The 18,856-nt window shown below is 39.5% G+C and overlaps 2 protein-coding genes across 6 annotated transcripts in view; one reads left to right on the forward strand and one right to left on the reverse strand.

The window, feature by feature from the left end:
• Window positions 1–1,518, forward strand: part of LOC117403693 (calpastatin-like) — a 71,817-nt gene extending 70,299 nt beyond the window's left edge. For all 4 annotated transcript variants that reach the window (XM_058987858.1, XM_058987851.1, XM_058987837.1 and 1 more), the window contains one exon: window positions 221–1,518. The gene's annotated coding sequence lies outside the window, so the exon portion shown is untranslated. The remainder of the gene's footprint in view (window positions 1–220) is intronic.
• Window positions 1,519–2,127: 609 nt separating this feature from the next.
• LOC117403782 (baculoviral IAP repeat-containing protein 1-like) lies at window positions 2,128–17,373 on the reverse strand. 2 transcript variants are annotated; one of them, XM_058987826.1, is made up of 15 exons: window positions 17,162–17,373; window positions 14,392–14,938; window positions 13,637–13,736; window positions 13,047–13,128; window positions 12,529–12,583; window positions 12,019–12,144; window positions 11,702–11,801; window positions 11,379–11,454; window positions 10,863–10,929; window positions 8,062–10,185; window positions 7,721–7,891; window positions 6,537–6,698; window positions 5,892–5,978; window positions 5,634–5,798; window positions 2,128–3,138 (listed from the first exon to the last, which is right to left on the reverse strand). In XM_058987826.1, exons 2-15 carry the CDS (start codon window positions 14,933–14,935, stop codon window positions 2,765–2,767), a joined length of 4,233 nt encoding a protein of 1,410 aa, XP_058843809.1. In that variant the 5' UTR covers window positions 14,936–14,938; window positions 17,162–17,373; the 3' UTR covers window positions 2,128–2,764. The 2 variants fall into 2 exon arrangements, with proteins under 2 accessions (XP_058843809.1, XP_058843806.1); XM_058987823.1 differs by lacking the exon at window positions 17,162–17,373 and adding an exon at window positions 15,304–15,688.
• Window positions 17,374–18,856: the final 1,483 nt, after the last annotated feature.

Raw genomic sequence — 18,856 nt, forward strand, 5'->3', positions numbered from 1 at the left:
GCTATTGATATAAAACTTAGACTGTTGCATTTTCACTGAGTATGTAAAAACCCTGTCCATGTTACCTCAGCCTTCGGAAGGGCTATGCCCCCAGTCTAAACACGACTGAGATCTCTACAGTGAAATCTCTGTTCCTGCAGTGCCAGTTGTTGGCACCCAGGTGGTAGTATAAATGTATGAAGATCCTAACCCTGTGTTTGTTTGTTTTCTTTCTACACAGGTGCACAATTAAAGGGGTTTGTTTTTGCCTCTTTTTGTTACTGGGACTGGGGTTCCAGGCTGCTGTACCAAATGGCTGATAGTGTTTTTTTCCCCCAACTCTCTGTACACTTTGGCTTTCCTGCAAGTTTAAGCACAAAACAATTGTACTAACCAGATTGTTTCTCTACCTACGTTGATATGTATAAGCAGTTTTTTCTTCTTGTTTCTGTTGTATACATCACATCTCTGCTGTCAAGGATATATATATATATATCCTTCAACCAGATTTGTGACTGTGGAGGGCAGTGGATATAAAAAGTGTCTCGCCAGTGCCCATACTCTCCTGTGCAAAAAGCTCAGAACTGCAGCATTTCTCAATAGAAGCCCACAGTGCCCTTTACTGGAAACCACTATCACTGGGTGTTAACTGGCCTGCGCTGGCAGCGTAACCAGCATTTTGCAACCATTTACTGGAGGTTTACAAAACTAATCTCCTTTTTGGGGGGCAGGAATGTTTCAATGATCACTAGCAAGCAGACACAGATAATCTGATAGAATATGAATCATAGAATCAGATCCATAAGAACATCAGTAAAGCAGTTATATTACAGTCAAGCAGGCATGCATGCATGCAGCACACGCGCAGGTCAGGACAGGCACTTTTATTATATAGGTGATTTTAACATGGGAAATCTATACACAGGGATGCATCGCAGTGCTCACTGTAGACAGGGGGCTATCCTGTACTGATGGTCTTTACACCCTTCCATTATTATTGTAAGCTATGACAGCAATGGTGCATATTAAGTAATACCTAAAGAAACTTCTGACTCTCTATTACAAACTTTTCTAGTAGAAAGTCCTTCTAAAATGACTTTCAGTCATAACTGTTGCCCTAGAATATCAGTTTCTTTTAGTATTACTTTAATATAACACTTGAGTGTTTCATAGTTCAGAATGGTGATACCACATATTACACACCACATTTCTGTTCACTGGAAGTCCACACCGTGTTCACAACGGAATCACAAAATTACAAATCTGTTTTTGTTTTTTTAATAACATATAAAAGGCGAACATTCTCTTTCTTGGTTGAATTCCTGTTTTCAGTAAACCTGGTTTGTGTAAAAGCTTGTAAGAATGGATTCTGTAACTTTACATAACAAAATCATAATATAGGAAATGCTGCACTACATTGTATAAAAGGTTTTGGAAATTGCATTCTTTTTATTGGCTAGCTTTTTGGGTACTTTATTAAAATATGAATTTCAAAGCGTTATAAAAAAAAAAAGCAAAATAAAATATGTTTATATTGTGTCTAGTTATATTTATTTATGAAGTCACAGGTTTCCACTCATCACAAATACAATACGCCTCTATATGAAGGACAAAAAACAGTCAGTGGCAACTGTTAGTAACTTCAGAAAGTCTTTTTCAGAAGACAGAGTGGTTGAATTTTTTTTTTTTTTTACTTCAAGAGTTAGTAAGCATGGTGAATAATAAGGAAAATCTACTATAGCATATAATAGGATATTAAAAATGTTAAATTAATAGCAATTAATACAATAACCCTAATCCAAACCTTAACTCTACTGTAACCCTAATCCTTATCGTAATGAAAAACTCAAGAGCAGCTCCTGAGCTCAAGTCAACGCACCTTAACAGACTTGTCAAAAACAAACAGCAGCGTCAGAGTCATGACAAGAAGAGCAGCCCAAAGGACTCCAAACAGTAACTTACTCTTTAATATCTATATAAATTAAAAGGGTGACACTTGTTATTATCATCAGAAATGTACTTTAAACAACAATAAAAGGTTATGGGACACCTGGAAATAAATTAATAACACCACAACTGTATAATATTAGTATACATTATTATACCAGTCTGTCCAATCAACAGGCACAAGAGGTTTACTGACCACAGTCACAAATCAACAGAGCAATCTTTATTCCATCAGGTATATAGAGTACATGTATTTGCTTATAGGGTGGGTGAGCACGTTCTTAGTACAATGTTGGAGATGTGATGTATAGATTATTGGATCTATAGTAAATTATTTAATCTATAGTAGACTAGTCTGAATTGATCTATAAATAACAATGCTATCATAAGGAATTACATGCTGATGGCAGCTGTCAAAATCAAACTTTAATTTCACAGTTATTATTTATTTCTTAGCAGATGCCCTTATCCAGGGCGACTTACAATTGTTACAAGATATCACATTATTATTACATACAATTACATTATTTTTTACATACAATTACCCATTTATACATTGGGGTTTTTACTGGAGCAATCTAGGTAAAGTACCTTGCTCAAGGGTACAGCAGCAGTGTCCCCCACCTGGGATTGAACCCATGACCCTCCGGTCAGGAGTCCACAGCCCTAACCACTACTCCACACTGCTGCCCGGCTATATAATGCACTGCACTATGTAAAAAAAAAAAACAATCACACCCATCTCTTTAAACAGCTATTACTTATTTTTGATGAAATATAGGTATGAAAACACAAAACAAGGACAAGAAAAGGGATTATTGAGTGCTGGTGTCATGACCTAGGGTGCACCATCCTGTATGACTGGTGCAAAGGGCAGTACCCACTTCCACATGATACTGAGACACTTTGACTGTGGGTGCTGCTCCTTCATCTTATTAAACATGGTGAAATGCTCCGTGTCCAGCAGCCAGCCGAACATCACGATTGTCATTAAACTGCGGAGCCGTGAGACGCACTGCACAAAAGCCCTCACTGTAGAATCGCCAGGCTGCAGGCTGTGGGTATACAATCTGCCGAGGGTCAGTTGCTTTAAGTTAGGCATGCCATCCAAGGTAAGAAAGAAGTTTCTCCAGCCGGAGTCAGTTATGTCATGGTTGGCAGCGAGATCCAGTATCTGAATAGCTTGAAGATGTCCTTCTTTAGCAGCTTTTGCTAAACAATAAAAAAAAAAAATCAGACTGAATCTATACATACTCCTATATAACTGAATGTAACTTCCGAGCTGTTTAATGTCATATTATGTGTGTTCTGTGTCAGACTGTGGCTTTCTGCTTAGATAATGATCTAGGCTTAAACACAACCGTGTTTGAGAAGCAAAGGCTCAGAACAGGGTTATCTTGTGTCCATGCTGGCTGTGAATTCCATGCTTAAATTCCAAAGCTAAGTGCAGCACAGTGGGTATATGCAGCAGCATCACCAAGCTGCTCGGTCGACCACTTTCTACTCAGATTGTTGTGTGCCCACAGCAGTAATGGTTAATGTACTAAAAGTTCATTTTCTTCTCACAATTGCGTGATTGTTTAGTGCGTGGATCTTTCAATCTACATGGTCTCATACAACCCGAGGCAGCGTGGCATTTCGGAGCATATTATAACCACTCAAACTCACTCTGTGCCCTGATTACAGGTAAACCAGGTTAACTGACACAGTTTCACCTAAAATCAGGTTCCAGACTATTCCATGAGTAGGTCTCAAATTCGTTTATTTGAACACTTACAAATCGTGTTAAGGACTGAAACTTTTTGAACCCTTAATATGGCTTGAGAAGACTAATGTGGACAGGGCCTAATATCCACTGCTTCTGCTTTGGAAAACAGTGTAACAGCTGAAAGGTAAAAAAAAATTAAGTGGTTTTATTTTTTTTTTCAAAGGCATCCTCTGTTATTGAAAAGGAACACTAGTTGTTATGCCTGGTAAATAATGATCTAAGCATAAATAGAGGATAGCGAATGTAAAAGGATATTAAAATCAGTAAGAAATGTTATAGTCCAAACGTGTACAGTGCCTTGCGAAAGTATTCGGCCCCCTTGAACTTTGCGACCTTTTGCCACATTTCAGGCTTCAAACATAAAGATATGAAACTGTAATTTTTTGTGAAGAATCAACAACAAGTGGGACACAATCATGAAGTGGAACGAAATTTATTGGATATTTCAAACTTTTTTAACAAATAAAAAACTGAAAAATTGGGCGTGCAAAATTATTCAGCCCCTTTACTTTCAGTGCAGCAAACTCTCTCCAGAAGTTCAGTGAGGATCTCTGAATGATCCAATGTTGACCTAAATGACTAATGATGATAAATAGAATCCACCTGTGTGTAATCAAGTCTCTGTATAAATGCACCTGCACTGTGATAGTCTCAGAGGTCCGTTTAAAGCGCAGAGAGCATCATGAAGAACAAGGAACACACCAGGCAGGTCCGAGATACTGTTGTGGAGAAGTTTAAAGCCGGATTTGGATACAAAAAGATTTCCCAAGCTTTAAACATCCCAAGGAGCACTGTGCAAGCGATAATATTGAAATGGAAGGAGTATCAGACCACTGCAAATCTACCAAGACCTGGCCGTCCCTCTAAACTTTCAGCTCATACAAGGAGAAGACTGATCAGAGATGCAGCCAAGAGGCCCATGATCACTCTGGATGAACTGCAGAGATCTACAGCTGAGGTTGGAGACTCTGTCCATAGGACAACAATCAGTCGTATACTGCACAAATCTGGCCTTTATGGAAGAGTGGCAAGAAGAAAGCCATTTCTTAAAGATATCCATAAAAAGTGTCGTTTACAGTTTGCCACAAGCCACCTGGGAGACACACCAAACATGTGGAAGAAGGTGCTCTGGTCAGATGAAACCAAAATCGAACTTTTTGGCAACAATGCAAAACGTTATGTTTGGCGTAAAAGCAACACAGCTCATCACCCTGAACACACCATCCCCACTGTCAAACATGGTGGTGGCAGCATCATGGTTTGGGCCTGCTTTTCTTCAGCAGGGACAGGGAAGATGGTTAAAATTGATGGGAAGATGGATGGAGCCAAATACAGGACCATTCTGGAAGAAAACCTGATGGAGTCTGCAAAAGACCTGAGACTGGGACGGAGATTTGTCTTCCAACAAGACAATGATCCAAAACATAAAGCAAAATCTACAATGGAATGGTTCACAAATAAACATATCCAGGTGTTAGAATGGCCAAGTCAAAGTCCAGACCTGAATCCAATAGAGAATCTGTGGAAAGAACTGAAAACTGCTGTTCACAAATGCTCTCCATCCAACCTCACTGAGCTTGAGCTGTTTTGCAAGGAGGAATGGGCAAAAATTTCAGTCTCTCGATGTGCAAAACTGATAGAGACATACCCCAAGCGACTTACAGCTGTAATCGCAGCAAAAGGTGGCGCTACAAAGTATTAACTTAAGGGGGCCCAATTTTTCAGTTTTTTATTTGTTAAAAAAGTTTGAAATATCCAATAAATTTCTTTCCACTTCATGATTGTGTCCCACTTGTTGTTGATTCTTCACAAAAAATTACAGTTTCATATCTTTATGTTTGAAGCCTGAAATGTGGCAAAAGGTCGCAAAGTTCAAGGGGGCCGAATACTTTCGCAAGGCACTGTATATGGTACAAAGTACACCGTTGACTCCACTTACCTAACTCATGCAGGTTGCTATCCACAAGCACGAGAGTGGCTGAGAGAATTCTCAGATGTCTGAGATGCTGAAACTGTTCAATTACAGTGGAGATGGTTGATTTCACACCATTTCCTGATGGAAGATTCAGCTCCTCTAAACAAGCCAGAGATCCCAGGGCACGAGCTTTGAAATATGGACAATCAAATATTTGTGTTTTAGATCGCCTGTTCAGTAAAAATTAAATGAACTAAAAACAGAAACGGGAACATGTCTTACCAAAACAGGCAGCTTCTTCGTGTTTTGCAAAGTGCTGTGATTTCAGGTCCAAGATCTTAAGGTTTTTGAAGTTTGGTAAAGATGACACTGTTTAAAAAGTGGTGGTTACAGCATAGACTAGCAGTAAAGACCAGTTCACAATTAAGACTGTGCTCCGTCAGTCTCTTTCAATTTAAAGGATCAGATTTGTATCTTTACATCATCTACATTCCTGTAATAATTAATGTACCGCCTGTTTAAATATCCTATTATGTGTGTTCTGTATATTTCCTTTTGTTTCTACTTACTAACTACTAAAAACACACATTCGATTAAATAAAGTACAGTATTCATTTTAAATTATTTTACTCCATCCCTCCGTCCCAGATTTCAGTTTGGAGTCTATCTGCATTCTTTCAAATCCAACTGCAGGTGAATCGCACTGTTTCAGATTACACTGTGCTGTCAAGCAGGTGCAGAGCTTGATCTATGGAAAGTAATCCTCTAAATTAAACTGAATTCAGGTTTAGAAAGTGCTTATTTCACTCTAGAAAATCACTGTAAACAATCATTCAGATATGCTCATTTATAGAATAACTGCAGTACTCTATGCAGATTCATGGAGTATCCTCTACAGTATATAAACCGGTTGCTCAACCCTCTTACCAAAAGGTAAATCGTCAAGATCACAGTGAGTAGAACCTCGAAAGGAGATATTTTCAAGTTTCTTGCAGTTTGCAAGTGAAGTAATGATATCAGCCAACCCTGGGCAGATACTGCAACTGAGGTGGAAAACCTGGAGGTTGGAAAACTGCTGAACAAACCGGGCTGAAAATAAAATACAAATACATTTATACAAATAACAATTATCAGCAGAGATATGCGCTCATTGCTACAGCTTTATCAACGACCAGACTGCAATGCCCTCTCATGATGATTTTTATTCCTGCCATTTTATAGCATCCTGTGACAAGCAGGCTCTAGTGGTTACGTCAGACGAGAAAGGAGTACACAGACAGACGGTGGATGAAATGGTAAATGCGCTTGCTTGCGCCGTTTTATTGTAAAATAAAAGGTTTGAACAAAACAAAACACAGGACACGGCACTTGAGGCCAAAATAAATAGACAAACAAAACGGACTAACACTTAACAAACGGTGCACGGACAGACACACAAACACGGTGAGTTTAAACACTTATTATTTACGTTATTTTACTTTCCTTAGTTTTATTTTTTAGTTTCTCCTTCTCCACACTCGTTCTCCACTCACCGAACACACAACCCTGAGTGAGTAAAACGTACATCTATATATACTGTTGTGCTGGGATTCAATTACCAATTAATTATTCACTTGAATCCCAGCACGTGAATTAATTATGTGCAACCTCGTGCTCACATATTAAATACTTTAAATGCACGTGAAGTGATGTGCCATCCTCGTGCCTAAATACAATTCTACATCTTAAATAACTCGTGCTGCACACACCCATTTATATCCCGTGCAGCCATCTCTATACACCAACATTAACACACGCAACATATAACACACAAATGCACACAGGGGCGGGGCACATTGCCACACATCCTCATTAATTGCACTGGATTTTCACATGCAGTTGTGTAGTTTCTTTGTAACCACACATGCAATGACAGTGTAGGGAAAGGCATCGAAAGTAAATTGTTGCAAGTAATAGATTTACATAGTTAACATAGTCAATAGGTTTCTACAACTGTAATTACAATTAAGTTTTCTATAAATGCTTATAAATAGATTTCTAATTTATTTTTAACTTGGAGTCAATTTCATGACCACTTGTAGTAATAAAATACTAAGCACTCCAATATTTACCAAGCCTGCTTGAATCCTCCACGAGGGTCACATTCTTAATGATGAGTTTCTCCATACGGTGAAGACTTCCAAAGCCATTAGGTATCTTGTCAAACACTTTGCTGTCATTTGGACCATCAATTGATAGCTCTTTAAGATGAGAAAATGTATCCAAATTTTGAATCAAATGCTCTAGAAAAAAAAAGAAACAGGGCTTGCTGAATCGTGATGCCGATTCTCCACGCTAACCACATGAGAATGCAAAGGCCAATGCTGCGCTTCCAATGGGCCCCCAGCCAAGATCAGCTACTCTGCATTATGACAGACCCCTTTAGACAAACCATTAGAAATTCATACTGTACCTGGCACTTGTCTGAATCTCAGATGCAACGACTGAAGAGCAGACATCGATACAATCAGTTCTTCCTCCCGTTTACTTAAATGGGTGCAATGAACTTCGATTTTTCTGAAAATCCCTTTGTATATCTCAAGAGCAGGCTGAATGCTTTCAAGAAATCCTTCACTGTTACTCAAGGTTAACTCCACTTGTTCCGAAACTGAAAAGAGCACCATTAGATTCTTGCAGTCCTTTTCATCTATTCCATCCACATGGAGCACATTAAGTATGAGCAGTGGCATTTTATGTTTGCCTTCTGCTGTTAAGAAAGTTTGACCTATGGACTCTGGAAGGTGTCTGTGTAACATCCCTCTGAAGTTCTCAATGTTATCACTGTCAGCACGTGTTTTCTCAGCAACACTACTTAAAAGTTGGTACGCCGAGGCAAACTCTTCCTCAACAACTGGCTTGCCATGTGGTTCTAATATCTTACCCATTTTCACAAGGTCTGGACATTGATCTTTTTTGCGTCCAGATATTAATATCTTTATTGCACTTAATAATTCCAGCGACTCAGGGTATTCTCTAACGAACTGATTGAACGCCCTTGAAGCTGTAAGGTTTAAACTTTTACCAGTGAGGTATTCCAGGATACGAGGAGCGCAGTCAGAGACCGAATTGCCAGAATAAGCAACTCCAACTACAAACTCTAGAAAATGATCCTTTAAAATGTCAAAGTCCTTTCCCATAGGTTGGGCAGTTTCCATAGGTAGGACAACACTTAACAACTCTTCAAGAACAAAAAGTTCCGGATGATGGGGCACATACTTGCCATTCTCTGAACTGGAATCATAAAACCCTTTGCTTTCAGCAACACGAAACAAGTGGTTGATGATTTTCTGAGTGGCTAATGCAGAGGAACTGCATGCATAGAGCAAAAAGAACTTATAATGGACCATGATCTTCAGGAACGTGTCAATTGTCTTCAAATAATGGCAGCCTTTCTCCACATGTTCCTGGGACTCGGATTCAAGGAGCTCACTCAGGCGCTTGCCAGCCAGGTACTCCTGGAAAGACGCATGAAAGAATTTGTACACAGGCTTGAGCATTTGGGCTGTGAACTTACTCAATAAACCCAGATGGATAGCCTCTTCAGCATCAATTCCTGCATCTTCAAGGTCTTTATCACTGAACTCAAAGCGCTGGTCAAACAGTCCGTCTAAGGCAAGGTCTCCACAGAATGATATCATGCATCTCATCTTTTCTGATTGACGGAGGTGCTTCAGCTTAATATAGTGCAGGTAAGCTTTACAAATAGCACTGTTATGTGTATTCTTTTGGGGGTACTGGACCCACAGAGCACAAACAGCAATAGTGAAAAGTGGTGTTTTTAAAATGCCTTGCAATGACTGTGACATGCCCAACTGAACAAAAAAACCTTCCACAAGACTAATGCTGTGGGAGAAGAGATTCTTCAAGATAAATACAGCGCTGTACACTGGGAATGCTGCGATCGTGAGCACTGAAGATGCGTACTGACGCACTGCTGCTGTTCTGTTCGTTTGGACTCCAATGACCACACTGACTTTATTCATGTGGTTCTTCACAATCAGATCTTGAATGCATTTCGGAGCTGAACCTGCAGCACCGTAATCATCCAGCAGGAATAAGACCTGGTCTTTCAGGTGGTAGATAATATCATTGATAGACTCCTCAGTCAGGTGTGTCCCTGTGCTGCACAGCTCTTCTGAGATTGCTCCAGCCAGGCTCTGACCATTGCTCAGTGAGTTCAGAGAGAGGTAAAATACCAGCTTGAACCTCTGTAGCACAGGACAGCTCCCAGATGCCCACAGAATTGCAATTCTCCTGAGCAAGGCTGATTTTCCACTGCCCACTTCCCCTTCGACAACTGTGATGCGGCTCAGATCCCTCAGAAGGACAGGAAGGGACACTTGATGGACTGGCTCGTTTTTCAGGCTCTTAGAAACCAGGGGAAGCCAAGCAAACAGACTTTTGAGGTCCGGGGTAGTATGCACAGAGTCAGATAATGAAAAGATTTTCCTGAAGTTTAAGCTATTATACGTTTTCCTCAGCTGAACAAACAAGCCCTTTGCTTTTAAAAACCAAATGTTTTCTTCTGGACTTTGGTCTGTAAATTTAAAAAAAAATGTAAAACCTGTCAATGTTTTAAAATCCCAGACAAGGTATCTCTAAGCATAATAATATTATAATAATAGTCAGTACTTATTTGAAGGACACAAGATATTTTATTATTTGCGCATTTATAGACATTGTTGTTTTGGAGATAAACAGCAGCATTTTCTTCTTATGGGAAAACCCCATGTCAAATTTGAATCTGTGCCATTGCTCAGGTAAACACATTTGCCAATGCATGGGTTTCAGGAAAATGATTAACACTGTTGAAAAGAGGGGTACTTAAATACTAAAATATTACTGAGTATTTTGTAAAGACCCTTGAAGACTGCAAGATAATTCATTTCAAAAGCTTCATTGTGCTCCACATCAGTATTTTCAGGTTTGAGCATGCCCTGTTCCTAATATATGAAATGGATTTTCAAAGCTGTTTGGTCTCCATGGATGTCCAGTGTGTTTATTCCACTCTCTTTCAAGCTAAGCGAATAGTCCTGCACCCAAACCATATATCCTTTGTTAAATGCTTTCCCCTTTACCTGCGCTAATATAATGTTATTGTAGTTTTAGCAAAATTACACAAAGCTGTTAAAACAAACACCCTGTTCACCTCATTATTAGCCAGGCCTGTGTGTATGTGTGCATGTGCATGAATGCATCATTTACTACAGTTACCTGTGATGGATGAGCTTGTTCCTTCTAAAGCACTCCAGACTGTGTTCTCCAGATCAGCTGCTTCTGCCTGTTTTTTAAGTTTTTGAGCAAAAGCTTTATAGATGAACTTTTCAGAATATTCATTCAACACAGCCCGTTCCATTACAATGTGAAACATACTGTTTGAATAACCAAAAGTACCAAAAGCAACCTGCAGCCAGACAGTGTAAAGGGTGAGGCAGTGGTTAGGGCTCTGGACACTTGACCAGAGGGTGGTGGGTTCACTCCCAGGTGGGGGACACTGCTGCTATACCCTTGAGCAAGGTACTTTACCTAGATTGCTCCAGTAAAAAAAAAAACAACTGTATGAATAGGTAATTGTATGTAAACATAATGTGATATCTTGTAACAATTGTAAGTCGCCCTGGATAAGGGCGTCTGCTGAGAAAGTAATAATAATAATAATTTTGGTTCTTATTATCTTTAAGAGTCTATCAAATGTATTTGATTGACTATACTGTTAGATTAGAATATTACCTCATTCGAAGTTGTTAATTTGCTTGTACTCTCACTCTCGTCTTTGACTGCTCTCATGCAACAAACCAACTGGCAGCTGGAAAACAGGTAAATGGTTTCAAAAACAACATTTTGAATGACCATTTATTCATCTGCAGAAACTGCATTCCTAAAGGGGGATTGCTGGGTGATGAAGAAGGCTCAATCACTAGCCTTTCATCCTGGTGTGAATGTGCTTCAAGTCAAAGGGGGATTCATTGTTTGGTCTCTGCTTAGTCCCCAATGGTCCTCAGCGTATTAGGTATCTTTTTATATAAGAATTTCTTTTTTTCCCCAAACGTTACCTTGGATTATGTTTAGCATGCTCTGTCCAAGGATCGTCCTCCAACTTCCACTGTATTAATCTTGTACCACACTGAAAGCACTGGACAGCGTCTCCAGTACCTAGGATGTAAGGTTGGTCTTTTTAGGAATATTATAGTGCATATTGCACAAGACACCTAGGGTAGGTTAGTATTAAGACTGTTTTGTGATACATATGACACAAGTATCCAATCACGGGTATCTATTTTATTAACTTATTTCCAGCACCTCTCCATGTAAAAATTCCATGTCATTAAAGTATAAATAGGAAAAAGGAGACAAAAGACTTTTACTGTACCTGTATAGAAAAACCCAGCCTTTGCAAGCATGCTGGGGTCTGCTTTAGCATCTTCTGGCCATGTTTTAAAGGAGTCCAGACGAACCTCCTCATATTTAAAGATGGTTGTGATGACCTCCGAGTTGCCTGAGAGGTGTAAAACTCGAATGTAATGCTCTACTTGTTGTGTGTCATGTATTTAATGAAAATAAAATGGCCAGGTTAGAGTTTTTAATCAGAATACATATATAAAAATTGCCAGGTTAGAGTTTTTAATAAGAATACATATATAAGAAGGAGGCTGACTGTCTATGCATGTACTTTTATATCACACTTATTTTTCAGATCAGCCAAAGCAACAAAAAAGAAAAGTAACAGGGTCTAATCACATCCTGTGTGGTAGGTCATTTACTATAGTGCAGCTGGACCACTGGAGTGAAAATGAACTACAACCGCAAATGCTGATAATGCTAAAGAGAGGTCAAATTGGGTTAGAAATACAGCTTTGCTTTGTATCTTCAAATAAATAACCTGTTTCAGTTGGTTTCTCCAGATCTAGCCAAACTTCTGAGCAGTAATGTTTTGCCTAGAAATGCAAGCAAATAGAAATTTTACATACATTTTTTTTTATATATTTGCAATACAGTTTTGTGACACAACGCACATTTTTAAATACACCTTGCTTAAGTAGGCTTTGCTGTCACCTTTTTCCTTTGCTTTATGTAATATTTGTATAGGAAGCACAGAGAAGCACAACAGCTAAGCAGGTATGTAGCCTGTTGGATTGGCTAATCAATGTTTGTAAATTACAACTGAATGTGTGAGCAGCCCTGCACACACCCCTGTACCTGTTCTGCTTCCCTGCAGTGCTGGATTTCAGCACTTTCCCTACAACGTCTTTCAAGTCAGTTCATCACAGTCACAAGGTCTCAGAACAATGTAGAAATTCAGGCTTGGGAAACGACACACACGACACAAGATCCTATTGTTAGGCAGAAACAGAAAGTGTTGCAGATATTACAGTGAGGAACATTACAGAACTGCATTACCGTGACTGCGTGAAACCCTTCATAACTCTTTGTGTACTTTGCAATTTCTTCACTTGATTTCTTGCTCTTCACATATTCACATCTAATTCGGATGAAAAAAGAACGAGATAAGAAACAGATTTTTGAAGCTTCATTTTTATTAACGAGTCAGACTGAAGTTCCCTTTTCTGCGTTTACACGACACAACCACGTCGCTGTTTGTAGCAGCGATTGGAGTTGTGTGAATTATGATTGTGACGGTGTAAATCATACACAGATAATAAAAACTAACAAAGTATCCCACATCGACGCTGTAATCCTGTTATTACCGGAGGAAACAAAACCAGCTTTCATTTGGAAAGCGAGCAGTAGTAACCATGAAGTGAAAGGTGTTCTCACTTCATATTTATTCATAGTCAATTTCCTAGAAACATTAGTGCTGTGTAGTCCTAAACACATTCTTTTATATATGATTCTATAGCAGTGCTTCTTGCTATGGGTTATCTGAGTGGTTAGCAGCATTCCCGGTTTAATCTTATAGTTTAAGCATGTATTAATGAAACGGAAGCCCACACTCTGTGTATTATGTGCATGTGCCTTTGCTCACTTACTCTGGAAACCATTTGCAGTGTTCTTTCCAGGGATCATCATCTACCTCCCAGTTAGCCAGAGCCCCACCACAGCAACAGCACTGCACTCTGTCCTTTACACCTGTGCAGTGAAAGGGAATCACACACACAGTGTAATCCCTATTGCTGTATGTACTCCACACCAAAACACATACAAAATCCTGATCATTCGCTTTATATTTTTTAATATTCTATGCAGAAAGATAAGTTTCATGAGAGACATGTTTTTAAATGTTACAACTGTAAGCATCAACCTCTCTTTGTGAACTTGGGTGTTTTTCTCACATAGCCAGTATTATGGGTTTTACAGTTAACACAGTACATCATCGCCCTCATTGGCATTGAGCAGTATAGCATTACATATTATAAACGTTGCAGCTGTACTCAAAAGGTGGCTGATGCAATCCTGGAGAAGAGATTGAAAAAGACTTGTACTTGAAACTTTTGCCATTGAATTTGAGTTTCTTTTAATATTTCTTAATGCAGGAGGATTCCCTGGTGCTGTAAAAGGCTCTAACACTATCCTGTGATGGCATATCCTGCTGGGTTATAGGTTGATTAAATAGGCTCCAGAGCGGAATGGTAATCTTCTCTTCTGGGGCAATGCCTAAAGAAATATCGGACACCCACTTTACCCCCAAAAGCTTTTTATATACAGTACATGGCCAATACAATGACTGATACTGCCATTGACCAAAATGACCCCTCATTTCCTCAAATCAACTTAATCAACTTACCAGTAAAGAAAAAGCCAGCGGCTGCCAGCGAGGCCGGGTCTGTTTTGGAATAGAAAGGCCAGTCTTTAAAGGACTCCAGCCTGAACTCCTCACTCCTGTAAGCGTCCACTCTCTCCACGGCAACAACCTCTCCTCTCTGAACTTTGACCTCATATTTTGGTATGTTGCCCACATCTATACCTTTAATGAAGTCACAGTCTGGCCTTGACTTTTGATGGCAAACATATGGAGTTTTACTGATACTCATTGTGCAAAGCACTAACCCACAGCAGAAGCACTGCATGCTGGAGTTTATGCCTGTGCTGTAGAACCCATTCTCAGCCATCTCCTCAGGAGACCAGGACGAATATGTCTCTAAACATTCAAAGGTTTTCAGTCTTTTCAGCTCGCTTCTCAGCGCATGACTGTACCCCTGGGGTCTCTGCTCTCGTATTTTTTTATACTCTGCCTCCATTTCGGCCACAAATTTCACCATGTCTATATTCATCATGGGTAGTTTAGCCTGCAGGGTAGCTGGATCTAACTCCCAGTTCTGCTCCGCCATGATCTGTGTAAAATGAAAATAAATACAAATTAAAAAGTGTCAGTAGCAACATCCCCAGCCGGGGCTGCAAATTCAAAATGAGAACCATCAGCAGAGTGACAGTAAGTGTATGACTTATAAACAGCATGTAGAGAACAGTAGAAAATAAGAGTGGCCAATGAAATGTTTAGATAACAGATGGAAATGATGTTAACACCAAGGTTCATACACATTGGATTAGTGTAAGTGTAAATAAATCTATGGCTTAAAAAGCTTGGAGTTCTTATCATGTTACCAAGACTCTGGTAGTGTAGCTGTATTTGAGACAGGAGTCGGACAGGTGTGTGTGGATATTGTATAGCAAAAATAAATATATACAAAATAATTACATTTGGGGCTCCCGAGTGGCGCATCCAGTAAAAGCACTTGCTAGAGTGCAGGATGCGCTCTATAGCCTGGACGTCGCCGGTTCGAGTCCAGGCTATTCCACAGCCAACCGTGGACAAGAGCTCCCAGGGGTGGCGCTCAATTGGCCGAGCGTCGTTCAGGGGAGGGAGCCGAGGGTGTCCTCGGCTCACCGCGCACCAGCGACCCCTGTAGTCTGGCCTGGCACCTGCGGGCTTGCCTGTAATCTGCCCAGAGCTGCGTTGTCCTCTGGCACTGTAGCTCTGAGGCGGCTGCATGGTGAGTCTGCAGAGTGTAAAGAAGCGGGCCTAAAAATAGCCTAAAAATAATTGAGCATTTCAAATTGGGGAGAAAATAATAAAAACTAATTGGCAACGACTAAATTAAAAAAAAAAACTAAACAAATTAATAATTACATTTGGTGCCAGTAGTGAATACAGTTTGTTGTTGATGAGAATGTTACAATAAAACTAAAACAATTCCATACTTTTTTTTTTTTTTTTTTTTTAATAGTACAGATGCCTGCCCGTCGCTGTTCTTTGTGAAATTACATGGCACTGCAAACTCTTATTGTAAATTTTGAAACATTTCCTCATTTAAAAGAGGTAAAACACAGATTATAATAAAATAAGATACGTCGTGTAACCTTTATTTTAAATGTAATGCATACACATATTGTAGCGATCTTCTCATTTAACACAAGAAGGCGCAACACACACACTGGAAGAACGCAAGCGCGAACCCGGGACCTCTCACACTAAAGCATAGCGCCGATACCTCCATACAAAGGAGCCGGCTTCTTTTGCAAGGTGCGTATATCGGGTTTACATAGGGCTTATGTCTACGTGTGTGATTACGTCACCTACTAACACTGCTGCTGCCTTCCCCCATATATATAGTTTGAGAAAAAGGAAAACTGCTGTGTACCAAAATGATCAATAAGAAAAAAGAAAAAAAGAAAAGGATATTTCAGGTACTTAAAAAGGTAGAATAATCAATTATCAGGACGTTTCGGACTACAAGTCCTTCATCGGAATTCATGCGACCACCTTTATTAAGCGACCACCTGTCTAACGAGACCAGCGACCACAATTCTCTTACCCAGCAACAGACTCAAACCTGTATTAAGCACCCTTACACAGGGCTATTGTTATAAGAAAAATATGGTTTTAAATGGTACGTCTTAAATTTAAAGGAATTCATGACTCGACTTGGTGATTCTGTTTCACTGTCTTCATTATTCGAACACAAGAGCAAGCAATGACATTAATCACTTCCCCCAGATACTACTTTAACTAGTTGCATTTCGTTCTCACACTTGCCTGGGAACTACCGGTAGCTTCCAACGTGTCTGTTTCGTGTTGTGTTGTTCTTTCTCGCTAATTTAACAGAATGTTCTCATAACTAGGATGCAGCGGTTTGAGACTTAAAGGCAAACCGTTCAAAGGAAAATAAACACCAAAAACTTCAAGCCATACTTATAAGAGTATGAAAACAATGTGCGCGGTAATCGAAAAAGATCTCATGCTTATGCTGGCGTTGATTTCAGGATGCAATGAATCAACACGTACCTGAAAGGCAGGCAAAGGATTTAAAACATTCTGTGTGACCTGAGACAGTTGTTCATTGCGAAATGTTACGTCACTTCAACTTTAAACACTCCTACATTGCAAAATGTTACTTGTTTCCACATTCAACGAGAGGGAAAACAGATTATACTTATTGTGTTAATAATATAAACCACGCTTCAAATGACTACCATGTTTGTATTGTAAGAACACCTTTTTAATATTTTGTTAGACTACACATTTGCTGCCCGTTAGTTTTAGTTTTTATACTCACAGCCTTCGCTGATAACTTGTTTTGTAGAACACCTTTCTGCTCTCCAATCCAGTATGCTGCAAATTATTTCGATGCCTTCAGAGAAAAGCCTCAATCTTTTAAGGTACAGAAGTATTTTCAGATGAGTTTAAAACTCTCTTTGTGTCGTGGACGTCCTTTGATAGTCCCACTTCAATAAAAGACTCTGTCCTTCTGGGTCCTGTCCTGAGTGTAATGTTATGCAACCACGGGGATTCCTTTTTATGCAAACACTTCCTCAAACGCTCACGGGACTATTCTTTCGCTTGAGTCAGGTTTAAGATATCAACCGTTTCAGTTTCAGTTCTCCATCAAGGCAGCGCTTTTAAAAATGTTTCAAATTCGAACTACAGGTGTTATTTTGCGGTAAGTGTTAAAGTGGTACACCATGTAGCAGCAAATTAATAACTTTAACTGATGAGCAACAAACTGGGTTATCTAAAATTGTAAACATACACGATGTTGTGGGTGAACTACAGTTGGTCTTGTTCCTAGTGATTTGTCCAGTCGTCAATCACAGCACTGACAGCTTAGTATTTTCTGACGTTTCAGTGGTCAAGTTTTGGTATGTGTACCACTTTCTGGCCCTACACCGGTAAGTGGTCGTGGTGGACACCGTCTAAAGAAAGACTTTAAAGATAAAATAAAATGTCAACAGCCAAAAAGCAATGCAGTTCATTTTTTTTTTTAAACTTTTATTTGTCAAATACAAAGAATATTCAATCGTTGGACAACCTAAGCCAGAAGCCAGGGATGTATGTCCTTAATCATGTAGTGGACCAGTTAAAATCAGGAAAGGTAATTAAAAGGAATCAGGTAGGTTCCAATTAAAAACATGAATGATCCGCATTCAGGCAGTGTTGTGTTACAGTGTATGAGCCTGAATGATCCGCATTCAGGCAGTGTTGTGTTACAGTGTATGAGCCTGAATGATCCGCATTCAGGCAGTGTTGTGTTACAGTGTATGAGCCTGAATGATCCGCATTCAGGCAGTGTTGTGTTACAGTGTATGAGCCTGAATGATCCGCATTCAGGCAGTGTTGTGTTACAGTGTATGAGCCTGAATGATCCGTATTCAGGCAGTGTTGTGTTACAGTGTATGAGCCTGAATGATCCGCATTCAGGCAGTGTTGTGGGAGATATGGACAGGGCTTTCGACCAAATGAAGTGCCACAAATGTAGGAAGAGTTCATAAAGGCATTAAGGCCCTCACTGGTTGGTAACAGATTAAGGATTTGGGTGTTTTTTTGATCTATGCCAAACAAACTGGAAATGATGGTGACATTATGAACAAAGCCAAACCTTTCCCAGTGGCTTAGTGGAAGGGGTATGACAGAATAGTTTGCAAATGTGAAGCAAAAATGATACGGGAAAGAAATAATAATTGTAACATGAACAGTATATAAAAACGGCAGTAAGAGGTTAAGAAATGTGGCAAAAACCCCAAACATTATCATCAGCGACAGGTGATGTGAACGGTGCAGCGGCAGCTTTGCAAAACCTCTGCCTCAAATAATTATTTTGTCCTGTATGGAACCCACAGTAAAATTTGACCGAGAGATTAATTAAAAACACTTATCCACTGACTATGAAGCCAATATCTCAAACGGTCTGGTCTTTATCATTTAGCCTTCGCCAAGAAAAAAAAAAAAACAATGATATTGTAGTATTTTTTTA

Source organism: Acipenser ruthenus, chromosome 2 (genome assembly GCF_902713425.1).
Source record: "Acipenser ruthenus chromosome 2, fAciRut3.2 maternal haplotype, whole genome shotgun sequence".
Lineage (NCBI taxonomy): Eukaryota > Metazoa > Chordata > Actinopteri > Acipenseriformes > Acipenseridae > Acipenser > Acipenser ruthenus.